Genomic DNA, 22221 nt, shown 5'->3' with positions numbered 1-22221 from the left:
TAGCTGCACATCTTGTTCGGTCTCTGCTGATCCTGTCCCCAGTCTCCCTCTCCCTAGAGCTGCGTGCAGAGCTTATTAAATCTATTTCTGGCCATCTCAATTCCCAGTCTGCCAGAGTAATCCCCAGCTAATCTGCCGTGCTAGCACCTGCTCCATCCTCTGTAACAGCAAAGCTTCTGGTTTTCATGGGCTGCACTGCTCAGGGGAGCTGGCAAGACAACTGAACTGGCCTCAGATATACACAACCAAGATTTCAACTGGTCTTATTTAAAGATCGTGGCCAAATACTTCTCTTTGGAGTCTGCTTTCATTCTTCTTCCAGAGCACTGATAATGTTTGTTGCTGTGATTTGAATATATTTTGTACTCCCAGATTCATGTTAGAGTCATCCCCAAGGTTTCATAATAGTGTTAAGAGGGTGAAAATTTAATTAGTATTCAGTTTAGACGTGTTACCTTTGGAAGAAGATGGATTTGGATTGGGTTAGTTGGGGGGATGCCAATGATTGAATCCTGGTGGTTTTATAAGAAAGGGGGAAACATTACAGAGACCCAGAAAATGTCCATGGATTAGTGCCCTGATGTTAGCCCCAGGGTCTTCTTACCAGGAACTGCGCCATGATTTCTCTCTCTCTCTCTCTGTATCTCTTATTTATTTGAAAAGCACTGTTGCTGAAAGAAAGTGAAACACAGAGAGACAGATGCCTTGCATCTGCTACTTCACTTCCCAATGGTCAGAGTGCCTGGGGCTTGGCCAAGCCAGAGCCAAGAAGCAGAAGTGGTTCTAGGTCTCCCATGTGTATGTAGGGGCCCAAGCTCTTGAAACATCTTGTGATGCTTTTTCAGGTGCATTAGCAAGAAACTGGATCCAAAGTGAAGCAGCCAGGCCTGGAACTAGTGCCCAAATGGGAATGTCTGACCTATTGACATCTACATTTTTGTCTTGTGTTCACCTGTATTTTCAAGTTTTATTTACTATAAGTATTTGTTCTTTTTCAATGATGTTCGCAAAGTTGATTAGGGTGGAAAGGGTCGAGGACTAGGGGAAAGCAGGTGAGACCACTATTTCCGCACCTTTCTTACCTTCTTCCTATAGATGGGAGAAGGGGAACTTAAAGGGAGTAGTCACACCCAGCCTCTCAACCGCCCCAGTACCCAGGGATGGGAACGGCCAACCAGTGTCATCCCAGGGTCCCTGATGTGAAGCATATTCCAAGGGTTCTGTTCAAGTGCCTTTTGATAGTTCTGACATGCTGTCAATCTCACTGATCCAAGGATGAGGAAATCCTTCCAAGGTCCACTAGTTGCCACGGTCCACCCTGGAGTCTCCATTTGCCCAGAATTTTTTTTTTTTTGTCAATCTTCTCTGGGACAGTAGTCCTCCTTCCTCTGCTGCGGTACCCTGTGTCCTCTGCAGGCCCCAGTGGACTACCTAATCCTCCATGTGCATCTGGGTATGCTGTTAACTGGCCATCTGCAGTAACTGACGAGGCCCCATCAGACGCATGCACTACACTGTGTATCACAGGTCCTACCACTCTCCCCGTGGTTGGAGTTCAGAGTTCAGCAGTTCAGCTGGGAGGATCCTCAAAGAAATCTCATCTGAGGTTATTCCAGAACTGACTCCTGTGTGTGCCTGCCAGTATTGGATCCAGTTGATCTTGTCACCCACTAGAGCCTACACACAGATTTTTTTAAACATGTATTCGTTTTTATTGGAAAGTCAGATATACATAGAAAAGGAGAGACAGGAAGATCTTCCATTTATTGATTCACTACAAAGGTGACCACAGTGGTGGAGCTGTAATCTCCCTTCTACTGTGAGATTGCCTGTCCTTGGCAACCTATATCTATTTACTTGGTAACTTGCCTAAGGGTTAGTTTATATCAAATTGATCGTATGGTAGTTGTCTTTTGGGGGCTCGTTTAACAAAAGCAAAAAGACTGTGGTTTAGGAGGAGTATAGTCAAGGGCGGTGAATGGTAATCCCAAAGGAAGATTCACCATCTGCTACTTTGTTTGAGGCACAACACCTGCCCATGGAAAGGAAGCCCAGCTGTAATAAAAAAGGTACAGTGTTTTTTAAGCTTGGATCATGTCATTTGAGATTATACTATTAACCTCAAAACTGGTATGTACATCAAATAAAAAGAACAAAAGTAGAACTACAATGAGCTACTCCATTTAGATAAATCATGATTAATGCTCACCTGAGAGTTCTCCATGGACATGGCATGAGAAGATTGTTTTTTGTTCCTGTAAACTGGCTCTCAGAGAGAGATAACTTTTCCCATTTTATTGACAGTGAAATTGTATACGTTGAAATTCACTTCCTTGGGACTCAGAGAGAGTGCGGTAGTTCCCCTGTTCATCCCTCAAGTGCGCCTGATGATAGAAACGGAGTCAGACTGAAGTAAGGCGTCAGGAACTCATTCCAGGTGTCAGGAACCCAATTACACCAGTGTCTCCCAGTGTCTCCATCAGTAGGAATCTAGAGTTGGAAGTCTGAGCGAAATAGCCAACCTGGAGAATCTGATATGGGACATGAGCCTCTTAACAGGTGTTTTAACTGCTAGGCTAGACAGCTACCTCTATACACCATTTCATGATGATTTATAAGTCTTTAGGTTTAGAGTTTTGGTTGAATCTTTCAAAAACTCACATTTTCTTCCAGATATATTTTGATAGAAACTGGATAGCTAAAACACTCTTATTTTATTATTATTATTATTATTTTTTTCATGATATGGTTCCATAGACAGGGATTTCCCCCCCTCTCCATGCACTCCGCTGTTTGCCTCCCTATGATTACAGTAGTAAAGACCTTCAACACCATCACAAATCCAACATCCTATTCAGTGTATCATGGCATCTTAGGTAGAGAAAATAGTAAATGATCTCATATCCCTTAGGGTACATTTTAGGTTCATTGGGAGTACTCTTATTATTCAAGAGTAGAGATGCTTACTGCAATTTATCCTCACTTCCTGCCATGCTAGACCATTGTACAGTCCATCAATGAGAATACATGTATACACATGTTTATCTGTGTATCTATCTATCTTCTGTTTTGCATGGCTGTTGCCCTATATCAGATAGAACACATGATATTTGTCCTTTTGGGACTGGTTTATTTCACTGAACATAATCATCTCCTGTTAGGACCATTTTGTTGCAAATAATAGAATTTCATCCTTTTGAATGTCTGAGGTAGTATTCTATGTACCACAGTTTCTGTATCTATTCCTCTTTCGATGGGCATCACGGTTGTTTCCATGTCTTCAATTGTATGGATTGTGCTGCTATAAAAGTAGAGCTGTAGCTTACTTTCTTATATGTAGATTTCACACTTCCTTTGGAAATACTTGAAGGGGGGCTACTGATTAATACATTGTATCACTCTTGAGTTGTCTTAGCACTCTTCATACTTGCTTCCATAATGGCTAAACCAGCCTCCACTCCCATCCACAGAGAGGTAGGGTCTCTTTCTCCCCATATCCATGCCAACAGGTATTGTTGATAGATTTCTGAATGTAGGCCGATATCTCTCAAGCTAGGTGGAACCTTTCTGTGGCTTTTGTTTATATTTTCCTAATGGCTAGGGAACCTGTTCATTTTTTCATATGTCTCTTAGACATTTGAATCTGTTCTTTTGAAAAATGCCTGTGCCTTTTCTTTGTCCATGTATTCACAGAGTTATTTGTTTTGCTGTAACTGGGTTTCCAAAGCTCTTTGATATTAGTCCGCTATTGATTGTGTACTGTGCCAAGCATTTATACCACTCTGTTTGTTGTTTCTTTGCTGTATAGAATCTTCTTAGCTTCATGAAGTCCCATTTGTCTATCTTGGATCAAAGCACTCTTAGAAATAAAAGAAGTTTTTTTGTCAGACATGTTTCTACAGAAACATTTTCCATTTTTCTCACATGTGTCAGAACAAGTAGGTTTATATATTCGATTCCTACTATGCAAGTGATATGGTCTTTGCTTTCTATGAACTGTTAATAAAATAAAACTAAAGGAATGAATAACCGATTCCTCAAGGGAGGGTAAAGATATTCAAGACATTTAACATAGAGAAGAGGAATATAAATGGTAATAGTCAAATTAACTATTAGGGCATTTATGTAAAATGTATGCCAAAAATTAGAGGCATTCAGTTAAGTGAGTGAGAATTAATACTGGTCTTCCAGAATACTGCCTTGACAGTTAAAGTGGTGAGTGAAAATTTATAGAAAAAAATTTTTTTGGAGAAATAAAAAAAAAAACATTTTCAGGGCTTGCATGATGACTCAATAGGCTAATCTTCTACTTGCAAGTGCCAGCATCCTGTATGGGCACTTGTGTGTGTGTCTTGGCTCCCATCCAATTCCTTGCCTCTTCTGGGTCTCCCACGTGGGTGCAGGGTCCCAAGGCTTTGGGCTATCCTTGACTGCTTTTCCAATTAGGGAGCTAGAAGGGAAGCAGGGCTGCTGGGACACAAACCAGGACCCATATGAGATCCTGGCCTGTGCAAGGCGAGGATCTTAGCTGCTAGGTTACCACGCTGGGCCCAATAGCAAGTTGACCTTTGTGATTCAAGGTGTGGTATAAAAATAATCTGAGCTCCTAAAATGTAAGAGGTCTCAACAATATGGAGAAAAAAGAAGATGAATAAATATGACATAATAGTAAGTTGGCTAGATGTAAAATAAACACAATTCACCTCTTTGTTGGCAACGGTGGGAAAACACCGCTAAGACAACTATGCAAGCTTATATCTGTGCCCACATTCTCAACTTCTCAACTCCTCTAAAAATAATGGTGACTGTGAGATTGACGCTACTAGGTCTGTGTCTACATTATTCTTTCTATATTTGGTTACCAAGATGTAAATAGTAACACAAGTATCAATTTAACAGATAGGTATGCAATCCACATTTGCACTACTACATGAAGAGCATATTAATGGTAATATGCAAGAACGTATAGGTAAGACAAAATGTAAAAATGTATTTGACAACATGCAAGAATGTTGTCATTTCCGCGTGTTATAAGAATGGTGTACATGTCGATACAATAAGAAAACAGAAATTGCGGTGTCTAGCTGGACATCACCTTTCCCAATTCATCTGGTAAGTCGCCAACTAGATTGTAGAGTGTTGCGTCGGCATTCTGATCTACATACCTTTACTCTCATCAGCTTTGGTTAAGAGATACTGGCTCCCAATACCTGTTTTTTTATATCTTGGTCATTTCTCCTTTTTAATGAGCTGAATTCAGCCCTTTGCCTTCTTTTCCTCCCTGCAATGAACATCTGTTCACTCATACATTCTACCTGCCCTCCAAGGGAATCACACATAGGGAGCATATTGTCTACCACAATCCCACATTACGTCTGAATGAAGGAAAGGGACACTTAATACTCAAAGTTTGTGTTTCTCCTTACTTATATTTTGTATAAGTAAAACGGATATTTTTAAATAACATATATATTAGTTTTATGTTAACAAAACTATTTTCAATGACACTTTAAGGTTATATGAAGTGTCTCCCAATAAAATAGTTTTCTTTCATAGATATTGTGAATTACCCAACTTCCAGTCCTGGCCTGCCATCAATGAGATTAGTACCTAAAAACTCATGAATGGCAGGGCTATCCGTGTACCCTCTTTTATGATTTTGTAGCATCCAGTGTAATGTTAAACAAACATTTTAGATTGAACCGTCAATATTTCCAATGGATTGAATTTATTTGAACTAATGTTTTTAAACATTTTTGTTTATAAAGAGAGGACAATTCTTGTGTATTCTATATGAACAGTTTTAATAGCATAATAGTACTTCTCTCTACTCTGATCCTTCCTCGTTCATACTCTCTTTGTTTTCTTTTAATTTTTACAATGAGATACTTTTAACTTTCTTATAATCGCAAGATTAATCCTCCAGTAAATAAAGAATTCAACAAGTAATGAGTACAAAACCTGCTGTTCCTCATAGTATATACAAGATCAAATTATATTCAAGAACAATGATCAAATTTCAAAATGTCATGTTTACTCATGTTGCTACTATGAGCTTTGTATATTAATTAGCTTCCTCAAATCAAGGAAAATACGTTTTCTAAAAGATTTATTTATTTTTGGGCCTGGTGTGATAGCGTAGCAGCTAAAGTCCTCGCCTTGAACGTGCCGGGATCTTATAGGGGCACCAGTTCTAATCCCAGCAGCCCTGCTTCCCATCCTGCTCCCTGCCTGTGGCCTGGGAAAGCAGTTAAGCATGGCCCAAAACCTTGGGACCCTGCACCCACGTGGGAGACCTGGAAGAGGCTCCTGGCTCCTGGCTTCAGATTGGCTCAGATTGGCTCTAAGATTTATTTACTTTTATTGGAAAGTCAGTTATACAGAGAGGAGGAGATACCGAGAGGAAGATCTTCTGTCCGATGATTCACTCCCCAAGTGAGCCGAAATGGAGCTGAGCCGATCTGAAGCCAGTATACTCTAAATACTACTCCTTTATTAAGTATATGGTTTGAAAATATTTTTGAAAATATTTTTTGAAAATATTTTTTTCCATTCGTTAATTCCTTTGCTGTGCAGAAGCTGCTTAGGAATCTGTCATCCCATTTTTCTGTTTTTATTTTCAATGCCTCTGCAGTCTTATTCAACAAATCTTTGCCTACGCCATTGTCTTTTATTGTTTCTCCCATGTGTTCCTCCAGTAAATTGATATTTTTCAGGTCTTAGACTAGAGCCCCGGTTCATTGTGAGTTGACTTTTGCATAGGTTATAAGGTAGGAGTTTGGTTTCTGCACACAGAGATCAAATTTTCCCAACATTTATTGGGGAAACTATTGAAGATCTGTCCCTTTTCCAGGGAAAGTTTGTTAGCCTGTTTTTCAAATATTAGCTGGTTGTAGATGTATGAATTTATTTCTGGGGTCTTTAGTATTCTGTTGGACAACATGTCTATGCTTGTGCCAGTACAAAGCTGTCATGAAAACAGGTATTGTCATATCTCCAGCTTTATTTTTGTTGTTTTGAATTGCTTCAACTAATTGGGATCTCTTATGATTTCATAAGAATTTTATAGAGTCATTTTTTTCCACACCTGGGAAGACTGTTTTCGGTATTTTTGTTGGAATTACATTTAATCTGTAAATTGCTCTGGGTACTATGATCCGTTTGATGATAAAATTATTCTACCAGAGAGTCAACATGGAAGATTTTTCTATTAAAAGTATTGGAAAAACCATTAGCTTAATCGTTAGGGTTGAAATTTGTAATTACTTTACAGAAGATAAAAGGAAATCTATGTCTGTACTTCAATGAGGAACGCAGGTTGGAATGTGGCAGTCCTAATATCTTCCTTGGGATTATTTTGGAATCATACTAAGAGGTATAAACCCTATACTTTTAAGCAAAATTACAACATATGCATCATCTGACATTTCAAAAAACATTTTCAGGAAACCCAAAATGCCAGTATCCGTTGACGTCTGTGTCTCACTCGTCACCTTTATTTCACAGGATAGTCTGAGACGCAGAGCTGTGTTAGCTTCTTCGACTTACGCATAGTATCTTTGTCTTATTATCTCTTACGTTGAATATTTGAACTTGAATTCATGGCAACGTGAAACGAAACGTTGTCTTTGAATACTTCATATGCTTACTCGATAGATTTAAAACTAGGGCTTTGGAGAAATGGCTGTGTAAGAAAAAACTCAGAGCGGTTCAGTTTGTCATTTGCATGCTCTGATTTATAGATGGATGAGACTTGGCAATTTCCAGGTGGATGCTGCTAGAAATTGCACAATATGGACACATAATTTATGTGTAGTGTTGTGGCTATAGAAATGTTTTCCTACATTGAATAAGAATTATGCAATATTCTGTTTTTTATGTTCAGCTATTAAGGAAAATTGCAGTGTATAATATGACAACAGGGGAAATTACTGTGGATTATTATTATTATTATAGGTAGAATTATTTTATAAAATATTTGAATGTATAATTTATAGCAGCTAAATCAGTAGATGACATAGTATAAAAAGAAAATCTCATACCCAAATGATTATAATTAAGATTTTAGCTACATAAAATGGAATTTGTCTATTACCCTGGCTTAAATATTTGAATAATCTGTCTTCTACAGCAACTACTCACCTGACTAAATTCTGCAATATATTTTCTTCTTTACAAATCATTATAAATAATAAAAGTAATTAAAGATTGCCCACTAATATACATTTTTTCTTTTTCTTGATGCCTGTGCGTAGCATATGATGTTCAAAAATTTTCCTTTTCTCTAAGTTCAGTGTTTTACTTATGACCTCTTAATATTTTCATATATTATTGTAATTATAGAAATGAAAATGTTCATTATGATGTTACATAGTCCTAGAGTTCATAATGTAACATGAATAGACATAAAATTTGGTTGATTTAAACTGAAAAATGAAGTGGAACTGAAAATATTTTACCGAAGTATACTCATGATTGTTTTAATAATGGTTTATTTTAAAACAACTTTGTGATTGCATACTTATTAAATATTTTAATATATGTATGAACTTGGAATAATTAAAGTGTATTTCTAAAACTAGGAAAGGTCGTAGTATTCCTTCAGCTTTAATTACTTATGAGTTCACTCTCTCCTACAAATAGCATATTCCCAAAATACTTCAAAGTTTCCTTAAATTTTAAATTAACCTGTAAATCTCCCATATCTAGAGCTGCTTGATTCAGTGAAATTGCTATAATTTTTGATTCTCTTATTCAGTGAGGCATTTCTGTTCTCTGTATCAGTTCCCATACGTCTTTACCCTAGCCAACTATAAACTCGAAACCCAGACCAATGCTTTATCACGGCATGGGAATAGCATGTTCACAATGTTGCTAGGTAGAACAGAAGCCAAATGGAAGAAGGGAGAGTACTGTGATAAAAATGTGTTAAAAGTTGGAAAAAACGACACGGTAAATGTCACTTGTCCAAGTGGAAGGGGAAACCCCCGTGCTTATGGAATCATATCATGGAAATTTTTTTTAAAATTTAAAAACAATGACAAAAAAGCTAACAAAGGCTATTTAATTTGAAGCATTTCAGTTTATAATTAATGCTACTTGTTTAGTTTGGCATCATGTTTTGTAAATCGAGGAGGGGCATTACATTCTTATGGAAATATTTTTGGCATGTGTATCTTTATTTAATATGTAAAATATAACATAAAATACAAAGATGCAACCATAGAAATGTAACATCAAAATATTCAGATGTAAATGGCTAGAAGTTGCATACATTCACTTCATTTTTATGAAATGAAAATTAGGTTTCTAATCCAAATCCTACTTCTAATTGTAACCCTAATCCTAATTGGGTTTCTAAGTGCTACTTTAAAATAAAGACGTCATGTCATTTTTCTAGGCTTTTTTATTTTCTACAAGATATCCTTTCACAAATATTTACTCTTTCTATTTAACTTTGTTGTGTGAAGAGAAGTGCCATTAAACAATAACAATGTGAACCTAGTTTTTGGCTAGATTCATAATACTGTCATTATTCCACTTAGTTTTTTGAAGTATTTATTTATAAAAGTATTTTAATGTCTTTGAAGTTACCAGCATAGAATGAAATGAAACAACTATTGTATCTTCGCTTCTTTATCATAGGGTTTTAGAAAGTGTTCAATCATTACAACTCAATAATGACTTACAGCTCATGAATGAATCAACAGTGAGAAAATGCATGTCATAGCTCTGCAACTCTCAGTAGACATATGAAAAGCTCTCTTTTGTCATTTCTGAAATGTTTTGAGTACATTGAAAAACTTAGGCTAGATTCTTGCAGGTTTCCCAATGTGTGCAGAGGTCTAAATAGTTGGGCCACTCTCTGCTGTTTTTCCAGGCCACAAACGTGGAGCTGGATCAGAAGTGGAGTAGCTATGGCATGATCCGGTTCCCATATGGGATGCCTGTGCTACAGGTAGAGGATTAGCATGCTTTGCCACCATGACATTCCTTCACACACTGTGTTTTATTCACATGTATCTAATGGCTCGTTGTGGAATCATTCTTGATGTTTCCTTGAATCTTTTCGTCTAAGAACTCAAGTGTCTCAATCCCCACAGAGCCAGAGAGAACTGGTATCTTTTTAAAAATAAGAATGCTTGGTATCGATGGGTCATCAAGAAGCATTTAGTCAATTTACTTTACCTTTGTTGTCTTTTTTTAAGGTGAAATCTTGGGAGCACTTGCAGCGAGAGGAGGTGGTAGCTGGAGGGAAACAGAGAGCATCATGGGGAAATTGACCTCGAGATAGGCAGGAAGGGAGGAAAGGAAAAAGGGAAGAATATAAGGAGGGAAACCGAATTGCAACTACATCAACCGGGAAGACGAAATTACGTTTAGTTAAAATATAACCCTGCTGCATAAATGACAGAAATGTACCATGATTCATTGCGCCTATTTATTGAATGGTGGAACTGTATAGATGCAAGTTATAACGCTATCTTGATGTGAGATGGAGAAGGAATAGGATTTGGAAAAGACTCAGCTTTTGAGGTGAAGATTTTAGAAGAATTGAAAAGTGGTAACTTCATCCCTGAATGGAATGAATTTCAATACAGAATTTCTTAGTCCTTCATTAAAAATCAAAGCTATACTTCTTTTTATTACTGTCATTTTAAAATCCAAAAAATTTCAGGTATTATATGCATATTATATATACACGCACACACAAACATAAAACATGTATATACACATATACATACCAATATATACACACATATATTCTAATTTTATTTGATTAGAAAAAGCATTTACTGTGTTTTAAATTTATATTTATCTCAGTTTTCCCATAATAATCATTCCCCATATTGTTTCTATATGGCTAATTACTGAAAAATCATTGTGCATTGTAGTAAGTGGAATGTTAATACACAATGTTACATGAAGAGCTAAGTAAGGTTGTGTACATGTTTAATTAAATGTATTTGTTAATAAAGTTAGTTATTATTGATTACACCAAGACCTCAAAAATTCTGTTTAATGGCACTTATTGGAGTCAGAATAATGTACCTTTGGTATAAATCTCTAATTCCAATATTCATGTTTTAGCTTCTGGATACCACATCCACTTTTTGTGCACGTTACAACTTAGGATAATTATTGTTTTTCAAACGATCACTAACAACTTGCTCATTTTTTAACATAGGCAATGGATTAGGAATCAGAATTGTGGGTGGCAAGGAAATCCCGGGGCATTGTGGAGAAATCGGAGCCTATATTGCCAAGATTCTTCCCGGCGGAAGTGCAGAACAGACAGGGAAACTTACAGAAGGTAAGAATAAGAAATCACAAGAAGTGATATGAATGAGTCTAGATTAAATATTATTTAATATTAATGTTCTCTTCCTCTTGCTGTGTAGATATGCCACTTTCCTTCCACTTAACCACGGAGTTTTGATATAGCAATATGAAAGAAAATACTTGCACAAATATATTCATTTTATATTGAATTGCATTGTCCTTTTCACAGTTTGTTAGCTGCGAAAACATTCTGGTTAACACTAGTCCAAAGCTTTTGCTTTCTAAGGAAATTTCATTCAAAAACACATTGGTTGTATAAATGAATGCTTCATAAAAACCAGGTAAAGGTATACTGAGATCATTGCTACAGATATCAGAAGATGATGCTATGCAATCTAAGATCAGCCAAATCCATAAACATCTACCTGTACTGTAACCAGGGACTTAACTGGAACATAGCTGTAATCATCGCCTTGCTTGTTGAGTGTGGGTTCCCAACTCATGTATTTGTACAAATTGATATTTAGGTACCATTTTTATGTTTTATCACTACTATAATTTTCCACGATACAGTTTTATAGATACAGGAATTCCCCAATCCACCTCTCCTTCCTCCCATCCCATTCCTACTGCCCACACTACTTCCCTTACATTATTACAATAGCATTGTCTCTCAGCAACAGTCACAATCCAACATTCTGCCCTTTGGATGTATCAGCATTGTAGGTATAGACAATGGCAGACATTCTAATTTCAAATTATCAGAACATATTTAATAGTTTCATTGTTAGTCCTTTTTTTATTTGAATGTACAGATGCCTACTGCAAGTCTCCATTATATAGTCCATCTATGAAATATATGCAAAGCTGTATATCTATTGATCTTGTATTTTGCATGGAGGTTTCTTTTTATCAGAGAGAACATATAATATGTGTCCTTGGTGAGTGGCTTGTTTCACTTCAGCTGGGACTATTTCATTGCAAATGGTAGATCTTCATTTTTAATTGCTGACTAATAGTCCATGGAGTAGATATGCCAGTTTCTTTAGATACTGTTTACCTCTTTACATCATAAGCGTTTTTGCATATACAACTTTATGGATGTAACTAGTTGGCCATAATATCTGTATTTCATCATTTCTTTTCAGTAAAATATTACAACTGTGTTCTCAAAAATTACATGGTTGTTAGTTAGATAATGAAATCATTCACATACTTCAAATCCTCTTACCTGTATGAATGTTGGCGAACAAAAATGAGTATCATAAAAAAAGCTCTACACTGATTTCAAATATTTTGCATCAAAATACAATGTAACTCTTATTTCAGTTTTGCCAAAAACATTTTTAAAGTATGCTGTTACATAATTTCAAGCTTTCAGTAATATTGTTAAAAATTAACAATGCTTATCATAAATTAGATACTACCTGTTAATTTTTGTCGTAAATAAAATATTGAGAAACTTTTTTTCTGTCATTTCATCCTTCAGTAAAATTTTGGCTTTTCTTGCTTAAATTTTAGCTAAGTTAGAAGCTACTCACTGTTGTTTACTTAAATACATTGGAACGTAGCTCCACAATTTCTTAAACATCTTGATAGACTGTGAGAGTGAACACAAATTTGTTCATCACAGTTTAAGATTGGAACCAACTTGCTCCAGCTTATTAAGAGGTGTATGTGCAACTCTTCCCAAGTCCTAACTGAATATTACCGTGATGATGGCTTGCATTGGCACTGGAAGCACATGAATATTCATCATGTGAAGATAAGCAGATAACAGACAAGAATTCTTTGTCTTCAGATCGCCCGTTTTCTAACATTTGACCATGAGTTCAACTGAATGCATATGTTAAAAAATATTTTAGTGATATAAAGAATGAGTATAAATCAGTGAACAATTCTGAGAATTGTGTTAGTATACATTTTCTGCGGCTATACTCCTTTGAAATCCTGTGCTACTTTTTGAAGTTGTGGTCTAGTCTGATTGTGTGAACTGGGAGCCATTTTCAGATCACTTTCACCTAGTGTGTGATCCGTCAGGAATTGCAAATTTAATTTTGATATTAAAAGTCATAATGCAATAATAACTGCTTGATATATCTTGACAAAGATGTTAACGTAATTTTTACACAGAATTTCATATCCTTTGAGTTATACTGTAGACATAAGCAAATGCCACAATCCATAATGGTTTCAAAGACAATGTCAATGATGTATGCAATGATTAAATGGAGTTTTTTTTTAAATTTAGTAGTCTGTATGTCCCCTTTCACAGCTTGTAAGTTTCATTTTTAAGATACCTTCAGTAGAGTGTTATTCAAGAGAGAAAACTGAAGAGAAGCTAAAACTACACTTAGGATTCTACACGCTCTAACATGGCCACTCTTAAGTCCTCTTAACTTATACTGGATCTAGTAGTTTGCCAGTTTATCTAATTGATTTAAGGGGTAAGTGATTAAAAATTATGCGCATGTGATTAAAGATGTTGTTTGTTTCAGCTGTTTTATTCGTCCATTCTCTCAAAATTTGCCCAAGGGTTCATCTGACTTTTCTTTGGGCAAGGATCTCCTTGGAATCCAGTTCTTGCGTGATCCATACACACGATTTATTGCTTAGGGCTTCCAGTTGCAGTATATTTATTCGCAGAAGATAGGAATATTTCCTTTGAATAATTCCTAGAACATGGCAATGTTTCTTTTTCTTTTCTTTTTTTTTTTATTTATTTTATTGTTGACAATGGTTACATAGTTAATTACGGTTAAAAAAAAAGGTTCGGGGGTATAGGGAAGTGGGTAATACTATTATGTCCATATTGTTTCCATCATGTATCCGAGGTAAAGGGGAATATTGAGGGAGAAGCCCCACCCGGTTTCCCGCCCACCCCAAGTCCCGGATGTGGGGCATGCTCTGAGATATTTGCTCAAGTGGTGTTAATAGTTCTCCAGTTATGAATCGCTGCCAGTTTCGCTCGATGAGGTCGTCCACTGATTGATATGGTCCATCATAAGGTCTTCGTTCGCCCCATATTTCGCTGCCAACAATATACAGCTGAGATGAATGAATGACCTGTTCTGTCTTCTGTCTTTTCTTGGTTAGAGTTCTGAGTCCAGCAGTTCGATTGGGGAGATCTCCAAAGAAACTTTGAGGTATTCCCAGACTAGATTCTTGTATGTTCTAGAAAGCACAGGGCCCGGCACAGTCCATCACCCCGATCAGCTGGTGGTTTCAATTGCTGGGTTGGTTCTGTTTTCAGTCCCGAGTTGCACTGGAACCAATGGGTGTTGCAGTCCAGTCTGGTTCTGCCCAGCACATACTCGGCCCTTACATCAACCAGTGGGAGCTGCAGCCTAGTCGGGGCGACCCACAATAACCCCCACCAGGCCCGCCCCCTACCCTGGTTTGCCAGTATGTGTAGCAGTAGACCAGTCTGTCCCCCATCCCATTTGGCTCTTGTAATTGTCAATGGGTATTAAAGCTTAGTTCCATCTTACCAACTCAACCATCCAGCCCTCATGGATGTTGTTGAGTGCCTCTCTGTCTAGCCACCTCAGCCCCTGTCCTAGTTTTCATGCCCTCCCGCGGGAGTAGTGACCCAAGAAGGGGGAACCCACTTTTTCCCTCCCAGGTCTCTCTCACTCCCAGATTATGCACTCTTTAGGTGGTTCTGTGGTTTGACTTGACAGAATTAGTCCCCAGTGCCAGCTGATGCTGCGGCTAAGCCCAAACATCCCTCACCCACTCTAATTTATGCTTGCACCAGCAGGAATAATCAGCCCAGCCTGGCTTTAACCTGATCTAGTCCATATGCAGCACACAGGTGTTGCAGCCTTGCTTAGTCTGGTCTGTCCCCATCCCTGCCCATGCAATGTTTCAACTAAGTTCATGATACTGTTTAAATTCAAAGATTATTCTTTCATATCAAATATTATGAGGGATAATGACATATGACGAATCATATCCTTTCTTCTACCTGTGAAATTGATGCCCACATCCTGTGCAGCCAGGCTCTTTTCTCTATGTTTAATCTAGTCCATACAGTGATCGACAAACTTTCCTTTCCTGGTTTTATATATGAATATGTTTCTGTATCTTTGTTTTCTGTATACTTTTTTGCTTCATTTATACATAATATCCCAAGGACGTAGGAACTGCAGACTCATTACTAATAAATGATCTTAGTTAATTATTAAATTAATTATCCTAATAAATTATCATGATTCTTTTTTTTACCAGATGTGAGTCAATAGTATAAGAATGTGAATTCACTGTCACCAGAGGTTTGGTTTGCTTATAATTAAAATATTTCGTGACAATTGATGATTAACTGTATTTATTGGAAGTAATAAGGATGGTTCATTTTCCATAGTTGGAAGTTGACTATTTTCTAAGGAAAATCATGTATATATGAGTAGATAAATAAACCAATGGATATTGATAAATAGGTGATGTGCATGTTTATGTAATTTGATTTCTACAGTTATATAGAGGGAGGATTCTTGATATATGTGAGATATTCTCTCTTCCAAATATATCTTTGCTTTTTTATTTTAATGCAGAGGTAAACAGACTAAGTCCGTATCGTCAGTGGTTCCTTTTATATGATTTAAAATCTGACAGCATGTTTTTTTTTTTCCTTAAAGCTATAAAGCTGTTTCGTACAAAAGTGGAACTCAGTCTACTACTTTTTTTTGAGTTTGTTCATTTCTCCCGTCACGGGCTTTTCAGATTCATCCAAGTGGGGCATTTTCACACTTCTACAGCATTCTGTGGCATAGACTCTGATTATGCTGTCTTTTGGGAAAGCAAGAATATTTTCAAATTTCCTCTGGTTTTTGGTTCTCTGGGTTTGTCTATTTAAAGCATAATCACCCATCAAGTCGGTTTTCTAGTGCTCATAAGCTGCTTATGTAACCAGAATTCAATGTGGGGGAAAAGTCCTTCACACGTTTTCTGAGTTAGTGTCATGCTTATTTGTTTGAAAGAGAGACTTACTTTCTATTTTTTTTTTAACTTTCTGAACAAGATCGTCTGTCTTCTTAATAATGTAGGACAATACCGTGTTTCAGAATGCAGATAGATAGCAATAATCGTTATTGCAAATTCTTTAGACTTGTGAAATTGGCTTTAAAATATCCCTACTATTACCTTTATGTCATTTCCTAAGATAAAAAAATGCACGTGATATTCCATAAATCAAATTTTCCAAGTCAATATTTTAGTTCCTCAATGATGTACAGAACTCTGAGAATTGAGCTGCTGAAGGCCCCTAATCTGCCAAAATCTTAACATTTATTTGACGTTATCATTCGGTTGGCATGTTTGAACAAATACTGAACAGAGTGGTCTAGTGATTTTTTGCTACCTGTTGTTATTTAATTGTGTAAATGATTCTGTTCTATAGAAAAAAAGGAAGACAAAAGATTTAGACAATTTACAGATCTCATGAAACTTCTAAGCTCCTCTTTCTTGCTATTTGCTAAAGTTTTAACAAATCTTAGACCCGAAATTTGAGGCTATGAAACAGTCACCCAACATTAAAGTTTTATTTGTTTAGTATATTATTAAAAAAATCAACATTTCAACTCTTTTTTTTTTTTTGTATTGGGATCTCTTTTTGAACTAATTGAAGCAGCTTTTAGCTGCACAATGATGTAGGGAATCTGAATGCCTGTTAGAACTTGCCTTTTTCATCTTAAATATTTATTTTTCAGTAATTGACTTATAAACTTTTCTGTATTCAAGAAGTTCAGTATCATCACTAACTTAACCAATGTGCTCAAAAATTACATGTTACCTCTATAGCAAAATTTCTTGCTCTGGAATGTTTACTTGGGAAAACCTATTCCATTTAATTATGATGATGATAGAAATTTTGAATTCATGACATACTTATTTTTTAAAATCATACTTTCTTTAAATGTTCTCAGATGAATATGCAAACCCTCTCCCACCCAGGAGAACCACAGTACAACAGAGACAACACCTGCTACTGCCTAAGTGACACATTTACATTGTACGTATTTACATGAGAGCGTCATGTTCCCCAACACATGTAACCATGTGCTGTCCAATCATGGTAGACTTTAACATTGCTTTAGTGTGAAGGCTGTCTTTTAATTTTTTTTTCCTTTTTTAAGAGAAATATGTTATCATCAATGATATTCATCTACTAGGATTTGATGAGAGAAGCAGGGAATGAAGAGTGAGGAAAATGAATTATCAGCACTAAATTACAGTGAGATAGAGCCGAGTGTGGGCTGCTTGCCCTTGTCAAGGCTGGAGTCTTTTATCGCTGTGTTTTTATAATTCCATGCTGATATCTGTTGCATCCCTTAACATATTTAATGTCCAGCACAATGGTACAAAGAGTTCATGGTGAAATCTTCATTCTCAGTAATAAAAATTGGGTAGGTAATATGTGATTCTTCACGGGATAGCATAAAGCCAATAAACTCTGCAATTACAGAATGCCATTTGTCCATGTAACTTCTAGTTATATTTTTCAGAAAGAATGTACGAAATGGAAACTGTTTTTTGCCCTCACAGCTTTCCTCATAACTTTGAGTTTCATGCTCATAAATTTGCATATATTTACTTTAGAGGGTTTTTTTTTTTTCCCCCTTTCCCGCTTCCTTTCTTAGTGTTTATTTGCACTGAATTTAAATTTAACTCTGTGGGGATGAAAAAACTGAGTGATAGCCCCTCCCCAAATCTGGAAGCTTCCCTGGACAGTGGCTGAGTGTGTGGCAAGGAGGTATGTCTGCAGCCTCCCAGCTCCAAAGCATTGTGTCTGCTCTGTGGTTCAGAATGGGTGGAAGGCACAAGGCAGAGGTGTTTCAGCTGAGTGTTAAAATCTCAACTCAGAATAGCAAGTCCCGTGGGGAAGTGTTTGGTGCCTCACACATCTGTTTCTGATTCATTGACACCAAAACGGTGAGTGTGATTTGCTCTGAGTCTTAACATATTTTGACTCAATTCAGTGATTGAACTTTGCAAAAGCACAGTCACTACAGGAACTCAACATCCAATGATTCCTAATGCGTTCAAAGTATACAGGTTATCCCTGGTCTGGGTCCTCTCCTCAGTCAGGGAAGCTGACTCCAAGAGTCCCACAGTTCAGTGTCCATTTTCCACTCCCCACCCATCAACACGCCCAGCTCAGCATCTCCCATCTGACTGCTTCTCTGATTAGATGGACAGAGAGGAGGTTCGTAGCATTGAAGGTCTGATGTATCGGGTACTAACCTGTGTTCAGTTGTAAACCTGCTAGTCTTCTAGTCTGTGGATACTTTATTCTTGTAATGTCTTTGTTCATTGGAAAGGGAGAATAACAGGGAGAGAGGCAGAGATAGAGAGAGAGAGAGAGATAGAGAGAGAGAGAGAGAGAGAACAGTTAACACAAAGGCTAGGACTGAGCCAGGATGACATCAGAGGTTTCATCAGGATTTCCCTGTGGGTGGCAGGGCCCAAATAGTTGGGCCCCCCGTTTGCTGAGCATTAACAGGGAACTGAATTTGGAATTGTGGCAGCCAGGACCCAAACTTTGTGCTCTGATTTGGGTTTCTGGTATTGCAAGAGGTAGTTCTTATGCCACAATGCCAACCCCAGTCTGTAAACACCTTCTAAAGATTAACGAGGCAAACAGTGTTATATATGCAGCCCTAACAATACCCAACTGTGATTTACTTTGAATGTTTATAAGATTTTGCAAATAATAGGTTATTGAATATGCCCTAGTGTCATCTTTTTTTTTAAGGTTTATTTATTTTTACTGGAAAGTCAAATTTACAGAGAGAAGGAGACACCAAGAGAAAGATTTTCCTTATACTGGTTCATGCCCCGGGTGTCTCCAATGGCCAGAGCTGAGCCAGTCTGAAGCCAGGGGCTGGAGCCTCTTCCCTGCGTGCTGGGTCCCAATCTTTGGGCCATCCTCAACCGCCTTCCCAGGCCACATGCAGGGAGCTGGGTGAGAATTGGAATAACCAGGAATTCCTGGCAAATTCAAGGCCAGGGTTTAGCCATTAGGCTATTGTTCCAGATGCTATGCCACCCTTTTTAAAAAGTCACATGAAGTTTCTGAAATTTATCTAAGGGTACCATGTTTAATTGCTTTTCACTACTGAGTTCTATTATTTGACAACTAATAAAATGCTATTAGTGTGTGTTTTTATTACAGTGTAAATATTCTATGATTATTTAGATAACTTATCCTAAATAAATGTTTCGAAACTGTTTTAGTGGATTGCTATTTCAAAAATCTTTTATTGAATTTCTTCTAGGTTAAGTTAAATATCTGACGAGAGCTAGCAATCTTACTAAATAATATAGGAGAATATTATGTGGTTTCTTCAACTATCAGTTTTTCAAATTGTTCTCCAAGTAGGTGTATTCTTACATTCCAGATTTACAAAAATTCCTATTTCTTTCCAAGTCTTATTTTTTTTTTGCATTTTATTTTCCAAATTTAATTCAGAACTTTTGCTTATTAACTTTGAGGTGTTGAGGATGGTCATACTTCTTCAACTTTGTTGGCCTCTGAGCCTGTGAGCTGCTGATTCTGTTTGCTGGTTTTTAGTTGGGTTGTTGGTGAACTTTTGGTTGATTTTTTTAAAGGAAAATGGCAGATTTTGCATAGGACTCTTTGCCAAGTACATAGGCTAGAAATTATTCCTGTTAGTATGTAACTTGCATTTTTTTAGTTTCTTTTTTTCAGAAATGGTGAATTTTTTTTTTACAAACATCATTTTGATCCTCTTAAGTTTTGCAAATGTTTTACATTGTTTAATAAATTCCTTTGCCCAAATTGCCAGGTATTTATTGTCCCAAAATGATTAGCTTGACCGATGTGGTGATGTGGCGCTCTCCTGGGCCGGGCCTAAGCCGCTTACAGACGAGGGACGGCCATTCATGACAACTGATTTTTTATGCACTGTTTTTGTTGTGTCTTTATTATGACCGATCTATAGTGCCCGGTGTTGTGTATCAGTATTTGCATATGTGTCTCTCTTCTTTGAGTTTGTGTTCTATACCATCATCTACTTTACTGACTATCCTAATATCACACTATGTTCATTATACTGCCTTTAAGGTAAATATGGACATGTGTCACATACAGCCACCGTACTGTTGTCCTTTAAGAGACTTCTGGGAACAATTCTTGGCCCCAGATTTTTGCACAGAAATAAGCTTGCCGACTTTCCATGCGTTCCCTGCAAAATTTGCTAGTCATTGCATTTAGCATATTAAAGTATGGAGTAATTTTAAACAACTCATTTTTGGAAGAACTATATCAGGTTGTGTTCCCGAAAAAATCAGATCCTTTTTTTCTACCTAGAGTTTTAGTCATTGTATCCTGAATAAAGACGATGAATTAGACCACTAAAAGCAAAACACAAAATTCAACATATAAATAGAAAATTAAAAATATTTTCATTCAGCTACCCAAGAGATGCATAAAATATTTTTTGTTGCTAGAGACATAAAATTTTGTATTAATGCGAACTAAACATAAAATCATATACACATATAATCAAAAGGCATAATTTAAAAAGACAGTTGCTTATGTATTTACTTCTATTTGAAAGGAACACGCAGAAATAGAGAAAAAGAAAAACCAAACTTTCATCAGATTGACTCCTCCCTAACTTCCTGTAAGAGCTAGGGCTGGATCCAGCACAGTAGCCTACTGGCTAAATTATTGCCTTGGATGCACTGGAATCTCATATTGGCACCAGTTGGTGTACTGGCGGCTCCACTTCCTTTCTAGTTTTTTTGCCTGTGGCCTGGGAAAGCAGTAGAGGATGAGCCAGAGTCAGGATGGCTCCTGGCTTCAGATCAACTCAGTTCTGGCCACTGCGGCCATGTAGGGAGTGAGTCAGCAGATGAGAGCTATTTCCCTCTTTCTCTCTCTGTAAATCTGCCTTTCTAATAAAAATAAATAAGTGTTTCAAGAGCCAGAGGAGAGCAGATGCCTATACCAGGTGCCCCAGACTTAACCCTGGGCCTTCCAAGAGGATGCCATGGACTCAAGCCTTTGAACATTGGAGCCATCGTGTGTGTGTGTGTGTGTGTGTGTGTGTGTGTGTGTATCTCATGTAAATGTCTTTCAAACTGTACCTTCAAAGTGGCAGAATGCCTTTACAAATCTGTGCAGCTGCATCAGAAGAGCTTTGGGGGCTTAGATTTTTTGCCTTCTAGTTTCCATGGAGTCTGGGAGTCCTCCAAAGGGCTGCTGTAGTGAGAAAATTTCACAGAGTGGCAATTCTGTGTCTTTTTACAACAATTTAAGTGATACTACATTTTCAGAAGTAGAGTATGAAATATAAATAAAATCGTGTTTGGGAAGTATGGCTAATTATAACCCTCTATGTGCAAATCGATCATCCTAAGCTTTATTTAATTGCTGGTTTTTTTAAAAAACATTTTCTCCAAATTAGATTCCTGGCTTTGTGCATAATAGCATAATAATTGGAAATATGTCACAGCTGCAGTAATCAAAATGGTATCACTCTACATAAGGACTAAAAACATCTTTCATCCAATAAGTCAAAAGTAATTATTGTACATATTGATGGTTCTTTTGACTGAAAGCTCATTTTGTGACCTATTTAAAGTTAAATTATACGTAGATTCTTCCAAAGAATAAATCGAACTTGGGACATATTTGGAAGCCGTTTAGAGTTAAAATAAGATTCTGGTGTTATAATCTGAGTCTGTTTTCAACAACCTTCTTAATAAATCATGAAAAAAACAGTATCTGTTATTTTAACCAGTACCAATTGGCAGGTGCACCTATTTCAGACCACTAAACTTGAGAAGTGTTAAAAGAAAGAGCACAGTTTTTTCAGAGGATTTTCTGTGGAGGCATGTGCCAGTGGTGTGAATTCCAGTTCATGAATGTTTTATTTTCTTAGTTTTTAGATATTTTACTCTATGTGA

At 37.0% G+C, this 22221-nt stretch overlaps 1 protein-coding gene across 1 annotated transcript in view; it reads left to right on the top strand.

Moving 5' to 3' along the window:
- Positions 1–22221, top strand: part of PCLO (piccolo presynaptic cytomatrix protein) — a 371035-nt gene that overhangs the window by 255188 nt on the left and 93626 nt on the right. Inside the window, exon 10 of the mRNA XM_058657508.1 lies at positions 11189–11314. Coding sequence (XP_058513491.1) covers positions 11189–11314 — 126 coding nt within the window. The remainder of the gene's footprint in view (positions 1–11188; positions 11315–22221) is intronic.

This window comes from Ochotona princeps, chromosome 32, assembly GCF_030435755.1.
Source record: "Ochotona princeps isolate mOchPri1 chromosome 32, mOchPri1.hap1, whole genome shotgun sequence".
NCBI classification, from domain to species: domain Eukaryota; kingdom Metazoa; phylum Chordata; class Mammalia; order Lagomorpha; family Ochotonidae; genus Ochotona; species Ochotona princeps.
This window is presented reverse-complemented; position numbering and strand designations above follow the sequence as displayed.